At 43.4% G+C, this 23,061-nt stretch overlaps 1 protein-coding gene across 9 annotated transcripts in view; it reads left to right on the plus strand.

Annotated features, from left to right (window-relative positions):
- Positions 1-23,061, plus strand: part of sugct (succinyl-CoA:glutarate-CoA transferase) — an 842,325-nt gene that overhangs the window by 58,435 nt on the left and 760,829 nt on the right. For 4 of the 9 annotated variants that reach the window (XM_072467239.1, XM_072467242.1, XM_072467238.1 and 1 more), the window contains 3 exons: positions 10,084-10,169; positions 13,616-13,666; positions 22,343-22,423. In XM_072467239.1, coding sequence (XP_072323340.1) covers positions 10,084-10,169; positions 13,616-13,666; positions 22,343-22,423 — 218 coding nt within the window. Of the gene's footprint in view, positions 1-10,083; positions 10,170-12,574; positions 12,682-13,615; positions 13,667-22,342; positions 22,424-23,061 lie in introns of those variants that run through there. The other 5 variants (XM_072467243.1, XM_072467245.1, XM_072467240.1 and 2 more) reach the window with 3 other exon arrangements.

Below are 23,061 nucleotides of genomic sequence, written 5' to 3' on the forward strand. Positions count from 1 at the left end.
TAGGTTGAGCCAGTACTCATTGGAGTTTAGAAAAACGAGAGGCAACCTTATTTTGACACATAGGATTCTCAGGGGTCTTGACAGGATAGATGCTGAGAGATTGTTTCCCCTTGTGGGAGAGTCCAAGACCAGTGGACATGACCTCAGAGTAAGGGGTCACCCATTTAAGACAGATGAGGAAGAATTTCTTCTCTCGGGTAGTGAATCTGTTGAATTCTCTACCACACAGGCTCTAGAGGCTATGCCGTTAGGTGTGTTCAAAGCTGAGATAGACAGATCTTTAATCAGTAAGGGAACGTGGAGTTGCGGATTATCATATCAGATCAAATATGACCCCATTAAAAGGCCGGTTGGCCTACTTCTCCTATATTATCACCGCAGTATCAATTTACAGTTCTCTCTCCTTGTTCACTGCTGAATTTCTCCTTTTTTCAATTGTGCACTTATGAATAAGTAAAGACAGCTGTGTTCTTGACGCACAACCTAGTGATACTATGTCCTGGCTAACTGCTTTTGAACAGCTCTTGGGAAGATATTTATGACCTGATAACCATTACATAGACATGATTACAGGGTGACAGAGGCTTAGACCTAATTATTGAAGGGTATTTGACATTTCAAAAAGACAGGCAGTCAGGCAAAGATATTGGGGTAGCTCTAATAATTAAGGATGGCATTACTACAGTAGTGAGAGATGATCTTCGCTTGAAGGAGCATGATGGAGAATCAATTTGGGCAAACCGTAAAGGTGTAACTAAAGTGAATGTTGGTCTTTGAGAGAGTGAGCCTGGGGATTTATTAATGGAAAACAAGGAAATGGCAGAAGTGTTGAACAGGTATTTTATTTTTGTCTTCACTGTAATAGATAGAAAAACTTCTCAAAGCGACTTGATAATCAAGAAGGGAAATGCAGGGAAGAACTTGAATAACTCCCATCACCACAGAAAATGCCCTGGGAAAACTATTAGACCTAAATGCTGACAAGACCCTGGGACTCGGGTTATAATCTTCCCGAACTCGTGCCCATGACACCAAGTGAGGTAGGGCATTAAGTTGTCAAGAGGAGGAAAAGGTCTACAAAGGGATATAGATAGGTTAAGTGAGTGGTGTTGCTCTTTTTAACCTTAGTCTATTTGCTTTGTTTAGGTCACCTTTGCTCATGAGTCGCCAGGTATCTTTATGATACCGCCACGTGGTTCAAGTTCAGGTTATGATTAATAACACAGCACACCGCTTAGTAAGGATTAAAACAACGGTCATTTATTATATACAACAAGCAATATTAATACCCTAATACTACTTTCTATATAACAAACCTATCACTACTGGCCAATACTTAACTTAGGAAGAGCCCACCAGGTCAGGGAAACGAATGGCTTGTCCAATCAAATATGGCCCGCGGGATTCAAAAGGCTGCTACAGGTCGGTAGCTAGGTGTCTACCGGATAGCGATCGTTGGATTCAAACTTACACTTGCCGGTGGCTGGTCTTGCGAAGGTCTCGAGCAGGCGAAGATGAGAGGGAGAGAGATCTGAACTTGGACCTTCACTTTTATAGGGCCCAGGGGCTTCCCGCCTCCCGGGGAGGCCCTTGACCCTGAGGCCCAAGTGATTGGATTCTGTCCCCAATCTCTGGGGTCAATGTGTCCAATGGTGAGGCGATTCCTCGATCGGGGGGTGGTCGCTCACCTGTCTTTGTTTCGGCCACTGCAGGCGCCGACAGGTCTGGCCCGGTATTCAATTGCTAATATGTTGCAATTTTTCCCGGGGATAGCCGATTTAACTGTGGATGTCTGAGTAGATTAGGTGTAAACAGTCCTGAATGAAACTGCGGATTCCTGGGTTGATGGGCTGTTGATAGCCCTGAGTATCGATCTGGGCTACGTTCCCCGAGCTGAAGCTGCAAACCTGTCTGCAGCTGCCTGCTTGTGTCTTCTTGGCTGCTTTTCCCAGCAGTCTTTCGGGTTAGCCATTTTAAACTGGGTTTTGGCCAGATTAATCGGAACGCAGCCATTTTACATGGCTACAGTGGGCAAAAATTTGGTCGATGGTGAATAATGTAGGAAAATGTGAACTTGCCCACTTTGGTAGGAAGAATAGAAAAGCAGTATACTATTTAAATTGAGAGAGATTGCAGAACTCGGCTGTACAGAGGGATGTGTGTGTCCTGGTATATGGAATCACAAAAATTTGTATGCATAGCACAGCAAGTGGTTAAGAAGGCAAATGGAATGTTGATGTTTATTTCAAGGAGAACGGAATATAAAAGTAGGGAAGTTACACTGTGATTGTCCAGGAACTTGGTGAGATGATGCCTGGAGTTCTGTGTACAGTTTTGGTCTCCTTATGTGATAAAGGATACAATTCCATTAGCAGCAGTTCAGAGGAGGCTCTTTATAAAATGTTTTTAAAAATTCCAGTTAAGGGCCAATTTAGCGTAGCGAATCCACCTACCCTGCACATCTTTGGGTTGTGGGGGTGAGATCCACACAGACACGGGGCGAATGTGCAAACTCCACACGGGCAGTGACCCAGGGCCGGGATCGAACTCTGTGCCTTGAGGCAGCAGAGAAGGCTCATTTAACTCCTCTCTGGGATGAAGGGGTTATCTTTTTGAGGAAAGGTTGAGCAGGTTGGGTCATACACCCATTGGAGTTTCAAAAAACGAGGGGTGATCTTATTCAAGCATATATGATCCTGAGAGGACTTGATAGTGTGGATACTGGATGGATGTTCTTGAGGGAGGGACTTTAACTAGGGGATACAGTTTAAAAATATGAGGTCTCACTTTTAAAATGGAGGTGGGGATTGTTTTCTCTAAGCGTTGCAAGTCCGAATTCTCTTCTACAGAAAGCAGTGGAGACAGGATCGCTGAATTTATTCAAGGCTGAGTTCGATAAAGTTGTGTTAGACAAGGGAGCTGAGGATTATGGGGGGCAGACAGGAAAGTGGAGTTGATACCACAATCAGCTATGATCTTATTGAATGGCAGAACAGGTTTGAAGGGCTGAATGACCTACTCCTGCTTCTAAGTCCTATGTTCCACACCTGAGTGTGTGGGTCTTTCCTTTCTGCTTAGGTCCTGTGTATTTTTAATCTCTTCCACCATATTCTCTTCATTCTCCCCCATATTCTCTTCATTTCATCTTGCCAAAAAGAACTTAAAAAAACAAAAAGGAGCAATCACATTACTGGGAGTGTTCTCTAGGCCCCCTAACATTCTTGAGGGAAATAAATGAGCATATATGTAGGCAAATTTAGAGAACGATAAAAGTTATAGGGTAGTGACAGTGGGGAAATTCAACACCCCCAAGATTAACTAGGGTAGTCATAGTTTAAAAGATTTAGAGGGAGAGGAATTCTTAAAATGCATCCAGGAGAACTTTTTAAGCCAGTAAAGAGAGGGGGTGGTCCTGGACTTAATTTTAGTTAATGAAGCCAGTCAATTGTTTGAAGTAAGGGAGCTTTTTGCAGACAGTGACCATAACTCCATTTGATTCAAGATTGTGATGGAAAAGAACAAGAATGGGCGTGAGATCAAATTCTAAACTGGGGGAAGGCTGATTTTAATAAGATCAGATATGATAGGGGATCAGGGGTTGTGGGGAAAAGGCAGGAGAATGGGGATCAGAAAAATATCAGCCATGATTGAATGGCAGAGCAGATTTGATGGACCGAGTGGTCTAATTCTGCTCTTGTGTCTTATGGTCTTTATGGTCTTATTTGGCCAGAGTGGACTGGGAGCAGACACTTTAGGAATATCTGTGTCAACTATATATAGTGGGACACATTCAAGAAGGAAATAGGGAGAGTACAGGGCCAACATTTTCAAATCAAGAAAAAGGGTAGGACCAAAAAGTCCAGTGAACCCTGAATATAGAGGGATATACAGCATTGGATAATGAGAAAAAAGGAGGCTTATGGCAGATATTAAGGCCTTAAAACAGCAGACGCCCTAAGGCGTATAGAATGTGCAAATGGGAACTTAAAAAGGAAATTAAGAGCAAAAAGGGACATGAAAGGATACTGGCAGGTAAAATAAAGGAAAATGCTAAGTTTTACAAGTACGTTAAGAGAAAAAGGATAACTAGGGAAAGAGTAGGGCCCATTAAGGATCACCATGGTAATTTGTGTGTGGAGCCGGAGGACCATAGGTAGGGTTCTAAATGAATACTTTGTGTCAGTGTTCACTAATGAGAGGAATGCTGTGGGTATATAAGTCAGGGAGAAGGACTGTGATAAAATTAAGGAAATTAATATAGACAGAGAAGGAGGTTCTGAGTGGTCTATCATGCTTAAAAGTCGACAAACCTCCAGATTCAAATGAAATGTATCCTAGGCTGTTGAGTGAGGCATGTGAGGAAACCACAGCGGTGCTGGAAAAAAGGTTCCATTCTTCTCTGGCCACAGGGGAGGAGTCTGGAGGTTAGCTAATTATCATAGATTATCATAGAATCTACAGTGCAGAAGGAGGCCACCCGGCCCATCGAGTCTGCACCGGCTCCTGGAAAGAGCACCCTACTCAAGGTCAACACCTCCACCTTATCCCCACAACCCAGCAACCCCACCCAACACTAAGGGCAATTTATCATGGCCAATCCGCCTAACCTGCACATCTTTGGACTGTGGGAGGAAACCGGAGCACCCGGAGGAAACCCACGCACACACGGGGAGGATGTGCAGACTCCGCACAGACAGTGACCCAAGCCGGAATCGAACCTGGGACCCTGGAGCCGTGAAGCAATTGTGCTATCCACAATGCTACCGTGCGGTTCAATTATTCAAGGAGGGAGGAAGGGAGAGACCAGAAGACTACAGGTCAGTCAGTTTAACCTCAGTGGTGGGGAAACTATTGGAAGCAATTCTGAGAGACAGAATTAATCTGCATTGGGAGAGACCAGGATTAATCAAGAACAGTCAGCATGGTTTTGTTAAGGGGAGGTCACGTCTGACCAAACTGATTGATATTTTTGAAGAAGTAACCAGGTGTGTAGATGAAGACAATGCATTTGACGTAGCCTACGTGGACTTCAGCAAGGCTTTTGATAAGGTCCCACATGGGAGACTGATAGCAAAGTTAAGAACCCATGGGATCCAAGGAAATTTGGCAAATTGGCTCCACAATTGGCTGAGTGGCAGGAATCAGAGTAATGGTCGAGAGGTGTTTTTCGAACTGGGAGCCCGTGTCCAGTGGGGGACCCGCTCAGAGATCAGTGTTGGGACCCTTGCTGTTTGTGGTTTATATAAATTATTAGACAGGGCGGCATGGTGGCACAGGGTTAGCACTGTGGTCTCTCAGCGCCAGGGACCCGTTTTCGATTCTGACCTTTGGGTCAGTGTGGAGTTTGCACGTTCCCCCTTGTCTGCGTGTGTTTTCTCCTGGTGTTCCGGTTGCCTCTCAGACCAAAGATGTGCAGGTTAGATGGCATGGCCATGCTAAATTGCCCTTAGTATCCAACAGGTTAAGTGGGATTACGAGGAGAGGGTGGGGGTGTGGGTCGAGGGTAGGTGCTGACTCAATGGGCCGAATGACCACCTTCTGCATTGTAGGGATTCTATAATTCTATATGATTCTATGAATGTAGGAGAGTTGATCAGTAAGTTTGCAAATTATATGAAAATTGGTGGGGTGGTAAATAGTGAGGAGGATAGCCATAGATTACAGGAGGATAAAGACGGGCTGGTCAAATAGGCTGATCAGTGGCAAATGGAATTCAATCCTGATAAATGTGAGGTGGTGCACTTGGGCAGGACAAACAAGGCAAGGGAATACTTGATGAATGGCAGGACCCTGGAAAGCACCAAGGATCAGCAGGACCTTAGTGTACATGTACACTGGTCCCTTGGTAGCAAAGCAGGTGGGCACAGTGGCTAAGAAAGCATATGGTAAGGACGGCACATGGCACAGTGGTTAGCATTGCTGCCTACGGCGCTGAGGGCCCGGGTTCGAATCTCGGCCCTGGGTCACTGTCCGTGTGGAGTTTGAACATTCTCCCCATGTCTGCGTGGGTTTCACCCCCACAACCAAAGATGTGCAGGTTCAGTGGATTGGCCACGATAAATTGGCCCTTAATTGGAAAAGAAATAATTGGGTACTCTAAATTTCAAAAAAAGAGCTGGGAGGTTATGCTGGAACTGTATAAAACGTTGGTTAAGCCACAGCCAGAATATCTGTGTTCAGTTCTGGAATCTACATTAAACGTAGGATGTGATTCCACTGGAAAGAGTGCACAGGAGATTTAACAGGATGTTGTCTGGATTGAAAAGTTTTAGCTCTGAAGAGACATTGGATAGACTGGGGTTGTTTTCTTTGGAGCAGAGAAGAGAGGGTGGTGGGAGACATAATTGAGATATATAAAATAATGAGGGGCATAGATAGTCAGTAAGAAACTTTTCCCCTTTGTGGAGAGAGTAGGGGGTATAGATTTAAGATAAGGGACAGGAGGTTTAGAGGGGATGTGAGGAAAACCTTTTTCACCCAGAGGGTGGTGGGAGTTTGGAACTCGCTGCCTGAAAGGATGGTGGAGTCAGAGACTCTCATAACATTTAAGAATATTTAGATGTGGACCTGCGATGCCAAAGCATACAAGGCTATGGACCAAGCCCTGGAAAATGGGATTAGAGTACGTAGGTCGTTTTTAACCAGCGCAGGCACAATGGGCTGAAGGGCATTTTATGTGCTGTAAACATCGATGACTCTAAGGGCAACATGAGGAAAACCCGTTTTACTTATCCATGAGTTAGGATCCTGAATACACTGCTTAAGAGCGTTTCCTTCTCTCATTCTGCATTTGTCTCTTTCTCTACCCCACTCCTGTGGGTTTGCTCTCATTTTCTCTCCTGTGTGTTTCTCCTCCACAGTTCTGTGAGTGTTCACCTGTAAAAGATACTTGCCCACCAAGGTGACCATCCCTGAAGTTCCAAATGCAATTCCCCCTACCCAGAGCTTTCATTCATTTAAAAGTAATCAAGGAATCCAGTGCAAGTTGTAGGAGTAAGTGATGCGAAGCATATTGGAAAGCTAAAGCCTTTCCTGACAATTTCAACTGTTTGAGCTGTCTGATTATGCAGGCATTCCTTCCAAGTTTCTTCTAGCTATATAAGTCTTAGCAACCACTTCCAATTTTCACTGGAAATGTGAAGCATAGAGAAGACGACAACCATCCAGGTATATTTCCTTGGGAAAATTGTCAATGCAACTGAGAGTCTTGCATCTAGCGTGCATCCAGTATGTCACACTTCAAGGCATTGTACACCAGTAGGGCATACATTAGTGATTGGCAGAAATTAGGACTTTATATTACCTTGGGCAATGAGATTGCGATTATGGCTCGCAAGTACAGTGGGAGAATGGGACCAAAGCAACAGTTGATTAGAAAGCTCAGAGGTAGAGAAAAATAGGTCGGTAGACACTTGACACAGACTGGGGAGATAATGGGCTACAAATGACAGTGTGGAGGTGTCGGGGTGGGCATGAATGACTTTAGGTGAGGGGATGTCGGGAACAATTCTGGCTTGGTACATTGGGACTTTGGGTGAGGAGACTGGAATGAGGGGTAGAAATAGGTGAGGGTAGGTTACCTGCTGCTGAAACTCGAATCCACGTTTTTACTACCTCCGGACTCTCTTCAAATACTCTCTTGAGCATTTGTAAACTTAAGTTCATCCAAAACTCTGCTACTGTATTCTAATTCATTCATCCACCACACCTGTGCTCGCTTACCTATGATGACTCCCGGTCCACTAAAGTCTCAATATTAAAAAAACCTAACCCTAATATTTAGCTCTGTAACTCTGTAATCTCTTCTAGCCCGACAATCCTTCAAGAACGGCATTTCTCCAACTCTGGTCTCTTGCCCATCCTCTGTTCCCTTTGCATCACCAATGGCTTCAATCATCTGGACCCCAAGATCTGAAATTGACTCCCTAAGCCTCTCTACTCTGTCCTTGACATTCCTTAAAAACCTGCATCTTGGCTGAGGCTTTGGTCACCTGGGCTTGGTGTTTCTTCACACTGCTGTGAAGTGTCTTGGGATAATTATTACATTAAATGTGCTATATGAATGTAAGTTGTTTGACTTGGTTGCAAGATTTTCTGCTCTCTCAGCAGCCTCACGTGAATCTTTCTCCAATTGTTTTCAGACAGCTAGTTTGAAAAAAATCTGGTCTAAAGGTTTAATGGCTTGTTTGTTGACCACACTCTGACCACTCTAAGTGTTCCGAATGGTGGATGAAATGGCTTCTGCTCTCAAGTTTTTACACCATGAGCACATCAGAGGTTACATGACTATGACAAACCACATTGCACACAGACATTTATTTCTCCAAACATCCCTCTTTTTATAAAAAGAAAACAACAATCTATCTCCACTATAATTTGCGGTCGCCATTCAGGCACATACAGGGTCTACAATGAAAATCATCATCTGTGTACAGAAAACTGGTGATTCCAATCTGACCCACTTTGTTTGTCTGTACATAAGCATTGCACATTTAACCTTTAAAACGTTTAGTTCTTCTAATGATACACATGGCGTGGAAACAGGCCCTTCGGCCCAGCTTGTCCATGCCGCCCAGCTTCTATCACTAAGCTAGTCCCACTTACCCGTATTTGGCTCATTTCCCGCTATACACCCCCTGCCCATGTAACTATCTAACAGCTTTTTAAAGACAAAATCGTACCCACCTCTATCACTGCCTCTGGAAACCCATTCCAGATGCTCACCACCCTCTGTGTGAAGACATTTCCCCTCTGGTTTCTTTTGTATCTCTCGCCTCTCACCTTTAACCTATGCTCTCTAGTTCTAGACCCCTCTACCTTTGGGAAAAGATGTTGACTATCTACCTTATCTATGCTCCTCATTATTTTATAGACCTCTAAGATCAGGCCTAAGCCTCCTACGCTCCAGGAAAAAGAATCCCAGCCCACCCAGCAACATGTGGGTTGTTATTGGCTGTTTGCCCAATGTCTGCCCATTCCTGGGGTGATGTTGCCTCTCTGGAGAATGTCGTTGCTGTGGCAATTGTTGCTGCTGATCTGTTGCCTTTGTTGGGGTATGGTTGTCCTCTGTGACTGATGGTCATTCAGTTCCTTGTGCTGTTGGTTAACTCACATCTTCCTCATCAGCTGTCTGCTCTGAAGAAGTAGCTTCTCCCGTTCCATTCATATACCTATGGTACGACATATCTGGCTATTCATTTTCATCGTGTGTGATTGAGGTGACAACATTTCTGCTCAGCTCCCAAGTGGGCTGACCTTTGTTGAAAGCATTGAATATTTGCACTCTGATTAGCTCTCCAATGATTTGGCAACTTAAAGCAAAGTGAAATTTGGCTTTCTGATGTTTCACTTTGATATCGTCATTCATTCCTGTTGCCACTTTGGCTTCAATGGTGTTTTAGCTGTTGGAAGAGTAATTTGAGTGCGGAGTGACATCAGTCACTGAACTGGACTACCTTCCATGCCTTCAGTAGGTGTGTTCTCCACTCTCGGGTGCCTTGTGCTGGATCTACTTGATTTTTTCGATGATCCTTTTGACAATTTCACAGCAGCCTTGGCCTTTCCATTTGACTGGGGATAGTGTAGAGATGATGTTTAGAGCTGAATTTCTGACAACTCCATTTAAAAAAAAAAGCCCATCATTTCCAGTTTTCAAATAATGCATTATTTGCAAAAAAATAATTATAATAACAATAGATTGTAAATCTGCAAAGTTGTTCTGGCGTTTTCCGTTTAAATGATCTGAGCAAGGATATACTGCACCGGAGTAACATCACTCCCCATTAACTGGCATTTGTGATGAACTGGCACCACCCATTCCCCAAGCGTGCCGGATAACAAATTTATAGCTGAAATAGATTTTACCATTTTTCTGACAAATTATGTCAGCTAGTGTCAGTAAGAGTGGAGCGCTCAAAATTATGGGTTATGAGGAGAACATGAAGTCATGGATGAAGTGCATTCCGGGATGACCTCACATCAGAGATTTATATTTAATTTTCTGTGTAATTGTAATAAAGGGAGAAGGAACTACAATTTTAAATGTACTAATCAATTCACCGTCAGTCATTCCCTTGGTTTCAGGTGCTGGCGATGACACTCGAGCATGGGGCCCACCATTTGTGGGAACAGAGAGTGCTTACTTCCTTAGTGTAAATCGAAATAAGAAGGTGAGGCTGACATAATGTTTGAGTAAATCACATTCTATATTTGTTTGTCTCCTTCGCTGCCCAACCCTAATAAAAGAAAAATGAAAACAAAAGATCTGCAAGGTGTTGGCAAATACTGCAAAAACTGTGCTGATTACTCTCCATGACCTGTGTTACAATGTTAGTTCATAGCGTTGTGGAACAACAGCCACTTATTACGGACCTCAGCCTGCTTCAAGGTAGCATTATCAAACAAAAAGTTGACACTGAGCCATATCAGGGAGCACGCGAACAGATGACCAAAAGCTTGATCAAGAAGATAGGCCTTAAGGACCATCTTAAAGGAGGAAAGAAGGGGCAGAGAGCCCTGGGGAACAAATTCAAGAGATTAGGGCCTAGACAACTGGACGTATGCCCATCAATGGTGGAATAATTAACATGGGTGATGGACAAGAGGCCAGAATTGGGAGGGACCCAGAGAACTCCGAGATTTGTCGGGTAGCAGGAGCATTTAGAGGTAGTAAGGGGTTGAGGCCATCTAGGTGCTTGATAAGGATAAGAAATTTAAAATGGGGCATTACAAGTCAGCAAACCAGTGTAGGTCAGTGAGCACATACATGGGTAATAATAATCTTTATTAGTGTCACAAGTAGGCTTACATTAACACTGCAATGAGGTTACTGTGAAAATCCCCTAGTCTCCACACTCCGAAGTCTGTTCGGGCACACTGAGGGAGAATTCCGAATGTCCAATTCACCTAACATGCTCGTCTTTCGGGACTTGAGAGGAAACCGGAGCACCCGGAGGAAACTCACCCAGACACGGGGAGAACGTGCAGACCCCCCGTTTAGACAGTGACCCAAGCCGGGAATCGAACCCGGGTCCCTGGCGCTGTGAAGGAACAGTGCTAACCACTGTGCTATTGTGCAGCCCATAGGGTGATGGGTGGACAAGACTTAATGCAAGTTGAGATCATAAAGTCTGTGATAGTGAGAGTACGGAATCGCTCCTATAGTGCCAACAAGTCATGGATCACTGGCATCATGTGACTTATTGTACACCATTTTACATAAGGTAGATTAAGCCAATTTAATTTTAGCATTGCAAACACGCAATGATTTCCCAGTCCAATGGACACACCGATCTTCTGAAATGTTTATTGCGGAAGGGAGAGGAAATAAATCCATAATGTGCCAGTAATGAAGGATTTGTCTTGTATATTTGAACTGCCTGTCATTGAAAATGTCACTAGTGGTGCAGTAAGATTATTTAATCAAGCTGTTAAAATAAGACAAAAATGCTGCAGATGCTGAGAATCTTCAATAAACAAAATGCTAGCAATACTTGGCAGGTCTGACCGCATCTGTGGAGAGATTAGATCATAGAATTTACAGTGCAGAGGGATGCCATTCGGCCCATCGTGTCTGCACTGGCCCATGGAAAGATCACCCTATCTAAGCCCACATCTCCACCCTATCTCCGCAACCCAGTAATCCCTATCTAACCTCTTTTTTTTGACACTAAGGGTAATTTAGCATGGCCAATCCACCTAACCCATCTTTGGACTGTGGGAGGAAACCGGAGCACCCGGAGGAAACCCACGCAGACACGGGGAGAACGTGCAGACTCCGCACAGACAGTGACTCAAGCCAGGAATCGAACCCGAGACCCTGCAGCTGTGAAACAACTGTGCTAACCACTGTGCTACCATGCTGCCCCATTGACGGTTAATATTTCAGGTTGATGCCTGTCAAACCGGAATTGCTTTTTTTAATTGGTTGGGCAAACTAGTTCGTTAAAAAAACTATGTAAATTTGTTAAGTTTTTCCATTTATTCTTGGTCTCTATTTTTTTTAGGTTTGAACAATCAAGTTATGAAAACAATGTTAATTTAATCTGAGGATTGTTTGACTTCAATGTCTCTGTACTCAAATTAATTGCAGTTACACTAAAATCATGGACTTTGTAACAATGGTATCTATACCTTTTGTGAGGGTCCCTCGTGATGATTCCCTTATTTCTCCTTTCTTTATTATTTGTCATTATCATTTTGATGCATGGATGCTTAATGGTCATGTATCTTTAAGTCGAGCAACAGAGAGAATGAGGAATTCAAGAAGCTGCAACACAGTATATGATGCCAGTTTTTGAGCAGCCGAACTCTGGCTTTGTGGCACCCGAGAGATGGGTTGGGACTCGGTTCAATTGGTTGGCTGGTGGCCAATGAATTGGCCAAAAGGCCTTGTTATGTCTGGTGACAGGTGGTGATTGGATCCTGCCTGAGTGGGATGATTTCCAGAGATCTAAGGAAAGCAGAGTTGGGTCCTGCATGCTCAAAGAAGATGGAGCTGTAGGTGTCTGATCCATCTCTTCTCTCTCTCTCTTTCTCTCTCTCTCCCTCTTTCTTTCTCTCCAGAAATGCTGTGAGCTGCTGTATTTCTGAACCTATAGCGAACCTGAATAAATGAATCTACAATGAAAACCATTACAGACTGAAGACAGAGACCACAACCTGAAAGCCTAGTGAAGGAAGGTGTGCTTAAAGACAACCCATCTGAAACAAAGACTCTTTATTATTTTACTTATTATGTTCACCCCTCGCTTCCCGTCTGTTTGTCTTGTGTGAGTAGAGGATGGCGGCAAGTGCACTGCACTGTAAATTCTATGATAAGTTAAAGTGGGGACTAGATATTAGATAATCGTTAGCCAGTTGTATTTGCTGCATATTTCATGATAGTTCTTGTTATAAATAGAAAATAATTCTGTTTAAATTTACAAACCTGGTGACTGTAATATTGGGCAGCAAAGGACCAAAGACTTGAGGTATTTTTCTAAGAATTATTTGGTAATTCAGTTGTGTTGTGACTCCGGATCAAGTGGGGCTGGAATTGACCGTGCCCTAGCCCAGGGTGTTGTAGCACTTTTTGGCATTGGTAGTAAACCATTGTAATATTAGACTCCTGGAATGATACAGCACAAAAGGAGACCTGTCAGCCCATTGTGACTGTGCCATAGCTATATAAACAGATAATCCTTTGTAATATTGGTGGACAATCACTCATCTTTGTTAACAAGCTGGTAATATTGGTAATAAACCTTGGTAACTAAACCATTGTAACACCGATATCTAATAGTTTACTCGTGAATGAAGTTGCACTTGGAATCTATTTAGAACTGTTGTTGCTTTATCTGATCTAGCTCTGTGTTGTTTAGGTTTTATTTATTGATATTTTTCATTTTTCTAGGTGCCCGAAAGAGAAAATTATAGGGGACTTTTTTAAATTTAAAAATGTAGGTAGTTTGAACTTTGTTGTTTTACTCAGATTGGTAAGGATGGCGGGAAATTGTATGTACCATTCATGGCCATGTTTGTCTCATTTGATTTGCCAGGCCAGCACGCTGTGTGTGGTGACTGTGTTTATTTTGTAATCTGTTTTGAATAATGTGCTCTTTATTTTTTTCCTCAGAGCATAGCAGTAAATCTGAAGGACCCCTGTGGCGCCCGTATAATAAAAGATGTAAGTCCATGCAAAAATCGCTTTTGTTACAAAAGTTTCTTTCTTGAAAAAAAAAAATGTATTGATTTTAGTGAATTATGCAGGTGGAACATGGGAACATGAGGGTGGGGCGGGGTTGATGGTTGAATCATTCAGCAATATTGACTTTTTTCAGGACACCCTTTTTGCCTTTCACACCATTAGCAATGACTGCTTCACACTGATTTTCAGATACTGGTGGAGCAGAGACAGAGGAGAGAAGAAATAGAAGAAAAGTGCACAAATAATTAAGGGTAGGACAGTTGAGCAACAATGGTGGATGTTCGGGGAGATATTAAATATCTTTCAGTTAAAGTATGCCCCTGGAGGAAGAGGAATTGTAAAAGAGAAAAACGTTCCATGGCTAAACAAGGAAGTCAAGGAAGACATAAAGACAAAAACTTGGGCATACCATATTACAAAGGCTAGTGGTAATCTGGAGGATTGGGCGGACTTGAAGATTCAGAAAAAGGCTACTAAAAATAAAATCAAAAGAGCTAAGATGAACTATGAAAGGAAACTAGGAGAAAAGAAACACTGATACCAAAAGCTTCTATAAGTATCTAAAGAGGAAGAGAATAGCTAAAATAAATATTGGCCCTTTAGAGGACGATACTACTGAGGTGATAATGGGGAAGACAGAAATGGCAGAGGCACTGAAACAATATTTTGCCTCTGTCTTCATGGATGATAAACATTTTCAAAAAATTACAGTTGATGCAGAGGAACCTGGTGCATACTGGGGAGACAGTATTGAATAAGCAGATGGGATTAAAGGCAGATAAGTCTCCGAGACCTGATGACCTGCACCCTGGAGTATTCAGGGAAATGGCAGCAGAGATAGTGGATGCATTGGTTATGATATTTCAGAATTCCCTGGATTCTGGAAGGATCCCAGTGGTTTGGAAACACACTAATGTGACACCCCTATTCGAAAAGGAAGAGAACAAAAAGTAGAAAACTATAGATCCGTTAGCTTGATCTATGTGGTGGAGAGGTTGTTGGACTCAATCTTTCAGGAGGAGATAACTGAACTTTTGGAAAGAAAAAGCTCAATCCACCATTGTCAGCATCGTTTTATGAAGGGTAAGTCGTGCTTGACAAACTTGCCTGAGTTCTTTGAGGACGTAACCAGCAAGATGGATAAGGGGGGGGTGGGGCTGTGGATGTGGTATATCTAGACTTCCAGAAGGCGTTTGACAAGATGCCACATAAAAGACTGATCCAGAAGGTGAGATTGCAGGGGATTGGAGGTAGAGTACTAGATTAGATTGAGGATTGGCTGACTGACAGAAAGCAGGGGGTCAGGATAAATGGGTCCTTCTCTGGCTGGTGAATTATAACTTGTGAGGTGCCACAGGGGTCAGTCCTCGGACCTCAACTGTTTACAATCTATATAAATGATCTGTCAAGCAGGGACAGGGTGTAACTTAGCAAAATTTGTGGATGATACAAAATTGGGTGGGAACGCAAGCAGTGAAGAGGAGATAAAGATTTTACAGACCGACATAGATATGAAATGAAATGAAATGAAAATCACTTATTGTCACAAGTAGGCTTCAAATGAAGTTACTGTGAAAAGCCCCTAGTCGCCACATTCCGCCGCCTGTACGGGAATTGAATCTTGCTGCTGGCCTGCCTTGGTCTACTTTCAAAGCTAGCGATTTAGCCCTGTGCTAAACCAGCCCCTAGGCTAGGAGATTGTGCCAAAATTTGGCAGATGGAGTTGAATGTGAATAAATGTGAGGTTATCCATTTTGGCTGAAAAAATAGAAAGGCAAATTATTATCTAAATGGAAAGCAGATTCAAAATGCATTGGGCAGAGGGATCTGGGTCTCCTTGTTCATGAATTGCTGAAAGTCAGTATGCAGGTACAGTATGTAATTAAAAAGGCAAATGGAATGTTAGCGTATATTGTAAAAGGACTGGAATATAAAAGTAGAGAAGTGTTGTTGCAATTCTTTAGGGCGTTGGTGAGACCACATCTGGAGTATTGTGTCCAGTTTTGGTCTCCTTATTTGAGGAAGGATGTGGTGGTATTGGAGGCATTTCAGAGGAGGTTTAGCACATTGAGTTTGGGGATGAAAGGGTTGATGTGTGAGGAGTGAGTAAATAGTTTGGGCTTATACTCGCTGGAGTTTAGAAGGATGAGAGGGGATCTGATCGAGGGATTGATAAAGAAAACGTAGACCAAATGTTCCTCCTTGTCGTGCAATCTAGAATGGTCACAGAAATCGGTTGAGAGGGGGGTAGATTTAGATCTGAAATTAGGAAGAACTCCTTCTCGCAGAGGGTGGTGAATTTGTGGAAGTTGCTGCCCCACAGTGCGGTGTAATCTGAGTCAGCAAGTGATTTCAAGAAGGAGCTGGATATATTTCTGATTAAAATTATAAAAATAAAAAAAAATAAAAAAACGGGTTAAAGGGATATTGGAAACCGGTAGGGAGGTGGATATGAGACCTGGAAGAGATCGTCCATGATCTGATTGAACGGTAGAGCAGGCTTGAGGGGCTGAATTGCCCATTTTGGCTCATAATTCCTATGTTTCTATGATGGAAGGAATGAGAGGGAAGTTAAAAAGTGAGGTGTGACAAAAGATAACCGGAAGTGGAAGGGAGTGATCTGGAAGTGGAAAATAGAGCAACAGAAGAAAAGGACTAGTAGGAGAGTAGCATAAGAGGAAGAAAGGGTGAGTGGCTGGAGAAATGTGTGAGCAAAGAACGATGAGCAAAGAAATGTAGAAGATGGGGGGAGTTGAATGAGGAGAGAGAAACAATGACTGCAAAATGAACATGTTGCCCACAAAACAGAAAAAGCATTTTGAAGTAATTTGTTGAAATTTTGGCAATGATATCTTTGTCACAATACAGAATCTAGAGAGAATCCTAAACTGGTCGAAAGGCAAAACTTTATTACCAAATAATTTTATAATAATAATCATTATTAGTGTCACAAGTAGACTTACATTAAACTGCAATAAAGTTACTGTGAAAATCCCCTAGATGCCACCCTCCGGCACCTGTTCTGGTATGAGGGAGAATTCAGAATGTCCAAACAAGCAACGGTGATAACCACTGGGCTACCGTGCCGCCCATGTTAAGCATATTTATAACTTTGGACCGATACTGCACCTGGAACATCAAAGGAGATTACAGAAGTGCACTCAGTGCAAAACTTCATGTTCTGGGGTCCCTGTTCGATATTGTGACCTTGAAACTAGAATAGACAGAAAATAACTGACCAGTTATGAACCCATAGAGGGTGAAGCCTCTATTTTAGAAAGTCATGATTTCTTAAATATGACTTGTGTATTCTCACTAATGCAAAGCACCTTTTTTTCTACTGGCCACAATGGACATTCCCTGGCCACAACATGGGGCACACTGGCCACTGTAAATGATATAGATTCCATAGAACAGGTATGGGATGTATTGCGCAAGACAAATAGGGTAAATTGTGAGGTTCGAGTGATAGGACCTCTGGTGGAGACTTTGAGGTGAGTAATCGCATATGAAGTGGCTCCATCCTGGGGTTTTGGTTTTTTGGCCATTTCTATCTGATTATCGGGTGATTTCTGGGAAGAAATTGGGATCGTGCGACAGAAATAGATCCCCACTGGCGAGTGATGTCTGGTGGGTACAGCACAAGGCATATGTTGGGCAAGGGATCTTCATCCAATTCAGAAGTCTCTTGAGCCTCAGAAGGGGACAAAATGGCGGAGGTCTCTGTGGCGTCATTGCCCCTTCAGTGGACGACTGAGAAGTGGACTTCTTGTCAGGTGAATTTAGGAAACGGCGACAAGTGGTTGCTGAGGAGCTGCTGAAGGTGATTGAGGGGTCTGTGGCATCTATTCGTGCAATCTTGGGACAGGTTGGAACAATGGGTGGAGGTACATGGGGTGATAAGTAAGAAGATGGAGGTGGCACTCACTGATCACCGCAATTGGATTGACTCTTTAGAGGCAGAGACGACGTTGCTTGCGGAGGAGACAAAGGCGTTAAAGGCCAAGTTCGATGACCTGGAGAATTGCTCCAGACTGCAAAATATAAGAATTATTGGGATGCCAAAGGGCCTGGAAGGTACAAGTGCCTCTGATTACGTTTCTAAGAGGTTTGGAAAATTGGTGGGAGAGGGGAGTCTTCTCGACCCCTCCTGAGCTGGACTGGGCCCACCGGTCGCTGAGACAGGAGCCCAGATCAGGGCTGAAATACCTGTTTGTTCCCCTGACGATAGAATGCCTTATTACTATTGTAAGAAGTCTTACAACACCAGGTTAAAGTCCAACAGGTTTGTTTCGATGTCACTAGCTTTCGGAGCGCTGCTCCTTCCTCAGGTGAGGAAGATTCACCTGAGGATGGAGCAGCGCTCCGAAAGCTAGTGACATCGAAACAAACCTGTTGGACTTTAACCTGGTTTTGTAAGACTTCTTACTGTGCTCACCCCAGTCCAACGCCGGCATCTCTACATCATCATTACTATTGCTTTCCCAATCTCCCTGCTACCCTTACCACTACACCCTCCTTATTTATGGTGCCGTAGACTTGGTGTGGCTACCCTCCCCAGAGTAATTATTACTCTCACCAGAACAGAATATGATGTGGAGATGCCGGCGTTGGACTGAATAGCCAGAACAGAATAGCCATTGGAGAGTGAAATGCATTTAGAGGCTCCTGCACATGTCTGGTTGGTCCTTCTTGGTCACCCATATTCCTTCTTTACCTACACTCTCATAAGCTATGGATGGCCATATCTGAAAACGTGCTGTCAAAGTAGCTCTTAGCCATGCGGATGTATTGCAGTGGCACCAATTGCTGCTTGAGCTTAAGAGAATTCCTACAGTGCAGAAGGAGCCCATTCGACTCATCGAGTCTGCACCGACCCTCTGAAAGAGCACCCTACCTAGGCCTACTCCCCCCACCTAACCTGCACATCTTTGGTCTGTGGGGGGAAAACGGGAGCTCCCGGAGGACACCCACATGGGGAGAACGTGCAAACTCCACACAGTCACCCAGGGCTGGAATCGAACCTGGGACCCTGACGTGAAGCAGCAATGCTAACCACTGTGCCACCTGGCGAAACTATTTTCTGTAGGGACCAACTTGTTACAGGAAAGATTCATTGTATTACTGCACAGAGACCATAAGGAGGAGCCATAAATGTGTGCTTAGTGTTGCAAAACTGGAGCAGAGACATTGGAAGTGCAACATTTGTCCAAATGTTGTCTATGAGCCATGGCAATATGCTGCTTGGACCCAGGCGACTGAAGTTCTGTTTTAGTGTCTATGTTTCGTATTTGTTAGTTTACCTTGAGTTTTCTTCCCACAAGCCTGGAGGTTTGAAAGGGTCTGCTAACCTCAGCTGCAGACAAATGCCCGGTTATAAAGGAAAACTTGCATTTCTGTAGTGCATTTCACAACCTCAGTGTGTCCCTAAAGCACTTCCCAGCCAATGGAAGATTTTAATAGTGTAATTGCAGTAATGTAGGGAAGTGTGGTCGCTATTTGCAGCGTCGGACAACAAGGCTCCGCAAACAAGAATGATTTAATTGCCCCAATTAGATATTTTGATGGTGTTATTTGAGGGTTGGATGTTAGCCTGGACTCTCGAGCACCAAGATCAGTTCGGATTAGCAGCTTGAAATTTCTGAAAGTTATTGTGAGCATGGAATTGAATTATCGAGATGGCCATGGAGGCTCCATGGTCCAGTACAGTCAGGTTGTCCGTACACACACAGCCAGGGCATTCTATGCTTGAGACTCCCACCTAGTGGTGGAAACCAGAGGCTGGAGCATTTTCAATTTACTATCGAGATTGCTACAATTTAGCAGTGCGAATTCTAGGAAAACAAGATTTCCACATTGTGCGTCAGTGGAATTTTCACAAACTGCCATAGAAGTCTTGTGCGTTTTGAAGACCAGGGTGGAACTTTGTTTTAGAGCTGTGGCTATAATGTCAAAAGAAAGAGAATGCATTCAAGAATGTGATTAGTTTGAGCGTGACTTTGTTTGACTAATACAAGATCTAACCAGTGACTGCATTCCTAATTTGTTTTTCATGTGTATCGGAGGCTTGTGGCTTGTGGTGATTCTTGAGATGGAGTGGAAGAAAACATTCTATTTTTCAAATTCTAGATTCAGTCTGTTGTGGCATGTGGTTTTTTTGTGAATAATTTTGTTAAATTTAAACAAATTGGCTCAAGATGTGAATCGTTAAATCATTAATTTGCTGGGTTGGAACTGTGTAACAGGAATAGGAAAGTTATTACTGGTTGCAGAGAAAACAAAATGTACCATATGTTGTTGAGATCTTGATTTCATGGTGCTATGAAGGAACCTGTAAGTCGCAGAAGACAATATAAGTAATATACATAGATACGTCAAAGGAAAATTAGATGCCGTGTTAGTTATCCCCAGGCCTGTACAATCCTGCATGTATTACTGTGAAAACTTGTGATAGTTTTTACTATTTCGCCAATTCCACAGGTGGCATTGGCAAAATGTGTATTAGATCAATGTTGTCGAATATGGTACCCACTAGTCATCTGCAGCTAGTTAGGAATCCAGGAGTGGCTAATTTCATTGTTGATCACTCAATAAACAATTGAACAACAGAAATGATCATTGGGCAGATGATCTTGATTCTATTATATGCACACAAACGTTTCTGTGTATTTGTTAGTGAGTTGACTTTGATTGGCTAAGGTGCTGGCATGAAGAAAGTGTTGGGAAACTATAGGCTCCCAGGCAATTCAGAAAAAGCGTAAGACTTGAACGTATTTCTTTTGTTTGCAGAAAATGGGCCTCTGCATGTGAATGTATGACACTTCCGGAAAGTGTAAATGAGCCACGTTTCAAGCTCAACTGATTGTCTCTGATAGGTTGTTAGTGTAGCTATTAGCGCAGTTAGGATTGTTCAGCAAGTGCTGCCTAATTGTGGAATCACGTCTAAATGTAAACATTTTGTTTTGGGTTTTGCAAACGTGGGCTGATGGTCTGTACTCTACCTATTACAAACAACCAAAGGAACATGCTGTTTGATTCAATCAGCCAATCGCTAGGACTGATTATCTTTGATAGGTTGTTAGTGTAGCTATTAGCGCAGTTAGGATTGTTCAGCAATTGTGGAATCACGTCTAAATGTAGACATTTTGTTTTGGGTTTTGCAAACGTGGGCTGATGGTCTGCACTCTACCTATTACAAACAACCAAAGGAACATGCTGTTTGATTCAATCAGCAAATCGCTAGGACATACGACCTGTGTTCCTGGCATCGCCCTGGCACTAAAATTGATACACGATGTTACTCAATTGTGTGCTAGGCAGAAGGTCCTTTTGGAATTACAGCAGCACCCTGTTAGTGAGAAATACTACTCTCAAAATCACTGCACAGTAGCAGCATGAAATGGCTTGCCGTTGTTCAAATATTTGAGATGCTTTGCCTTTCCAGGGTAATTTGAGGTGGGTTGCACGATTCTCAGATCCAAAAGTGATGGGTCTTGATTTATTTGTGAGTTTGCACTGGAGCGAACATTGATTTGATCAGGATAGCTGCTGTCCTGCAGAATAGCTTTGATCTGCTCTATTCCTGCATCAAAGCTTCACCAGGTTGGCACCTAATTTTGAGATATGCCTGGTGCTGCTCCTGACTTGCTCTCTCAAACTCCTCACTGAACCATGGTTGATTCTGTGGTTTGATAGCAATGGGAGGGTGAAGTATTTGTTACGCCATGAATTACCAGATTGTGGTTGAATACAATTCTGTTGCTGCTGATGGCCCACTGTGCCTCCTGGATGCCCAGTGTTGTGTTGCTCGATCTGTTCTGGATTTATCCCATTTAGCACATTTGGGAATTCATCTCCACGACCTGTGCGGTGGTCACTCTCAACAATACTGTCATGGACAGATGCAATCTACAACAGGTGGATTTGTAAGATTGAGGTAAACCGTTTTTTCCTTTCTGCTTCTCTCAGTACTTGCCACAGGCCCGACCAGGCAGATATGTCCATCAGGACACAGCCAGTTTGGATAGTAGTGGTGTGACTGAGCCACCATTGGTGGTGACTACCCACCATACTTCAAAGAGGTGTTCAACATGGAGGAGTACTGATTCATTAACTAACGGAGGGCAGAAAGTTCCCTTGCCCTATTTAACCTGAAACGTCGTGGGATCCAGAAAGAGATATAATGTACGGAATTCTTCGGTCCCCCAGTTATGTGTTTCCTGGCAGCGAGAGGCGGTGAGCCTGTTCCTGCCGTTGTCAATGGGAATTTCCATTGAAACCACCTGCTGGCGGGAGTGCGCTGCCGGTGGGACCAGAGAACCCCACTGCCAATGAACGGCCTGGGAATTCAGCCAATATTTTAGATTTTAATAGCATCAAGGAGTAGGGGGAGAAAGTGGGACTATGGCATTGAGATTGAGGATCAGCCATGATCATATTGAATAGTGGAGCAGGCTCGCAGGTCCTGCTCCTTTGTTTCTATGTTTCTATGAGCGTTGAACTCCCTCCTGACTGTATACCACTGTTCGTGCATCTCTGTCCTGCCGGTGGGACAGGAAATTCCCAGGGGTGGTGATGGAGGAATCTGGGGCATTAGCTGGAAAACATGATTCAGTGAGTAAGACTTTGTCAGGCTGTTGTTTGATTAATCCTTAGGGCTGCTATTTTGGCACAGATTCCCAGATGTTGGTGAGGAGGATTTTGCAAGTGTGTGTCAACGTCGGATCCAGTATACAGGTAGATGTTGGGTGGTCTGTCTAATTTTCCTCTTTTTTCAACTTCACTGAAGTGGTTTGGTGCAACTGAATGGCGTGCTATGTCATATCAGCGGGCAGTGAAGGATCAACCACATTGCTGTGAGTCTGCAGCCACATGTGTGCCAGCCCTGGTAATGATGGCAGATTTCCTTCCCTAAAACACATTAGTGAACCAGATGTGTTTTTACGACAATCTGTTAGTTTTATAGTCACCATTACTGAGGCTAACCTTTAATTCCACATTTATTAATTAATTGAATTTTAATTCCACCAGCTGCATGGTGGGATTTGGACTCGTGACCCCAGAGCATTTGTCAGGGCCTCTGCATTATTAGTACAGAAACAGTAGCACTGTTGCTGTGACTCCAACATTGTCTGAGTTAACATTCTCAGCAATCACACTGATGACGTTTTGCTGCTTACAATTGCTGGACAAGAGTTGAGAAGTTGTACTCCGATGTGCTGTGTCTTGTAAATTCATGTCAGAATTCCACAGTTAGTGAAAGAGAATAACTGCAATGTCTCACAGTGAATTGTAGTTGATGTTTGTTGAATACATATACATCGGAAGAATGTTTACCTGTATTCCATACAAAGTGTGTTCTCCCGGGCGGCGTG

The sequence above is a fragment of the Scyliorhinus torazame genome, chromosome 11 (assembly GCF_047496885.1).
Source record: "Scyliorhinus torazame isolate Kashiwa2021f chromosome 11, sScyTor2.1, whole genome shotgun sequence".
NCBI classification, from domain to species: Eukaryota; Metazoa; Chordata; class Chondrichthyes; order Carcharhiniformes; family Scyliorhinidae; genus Scyliorhinus; species Scyliorhinus torazame.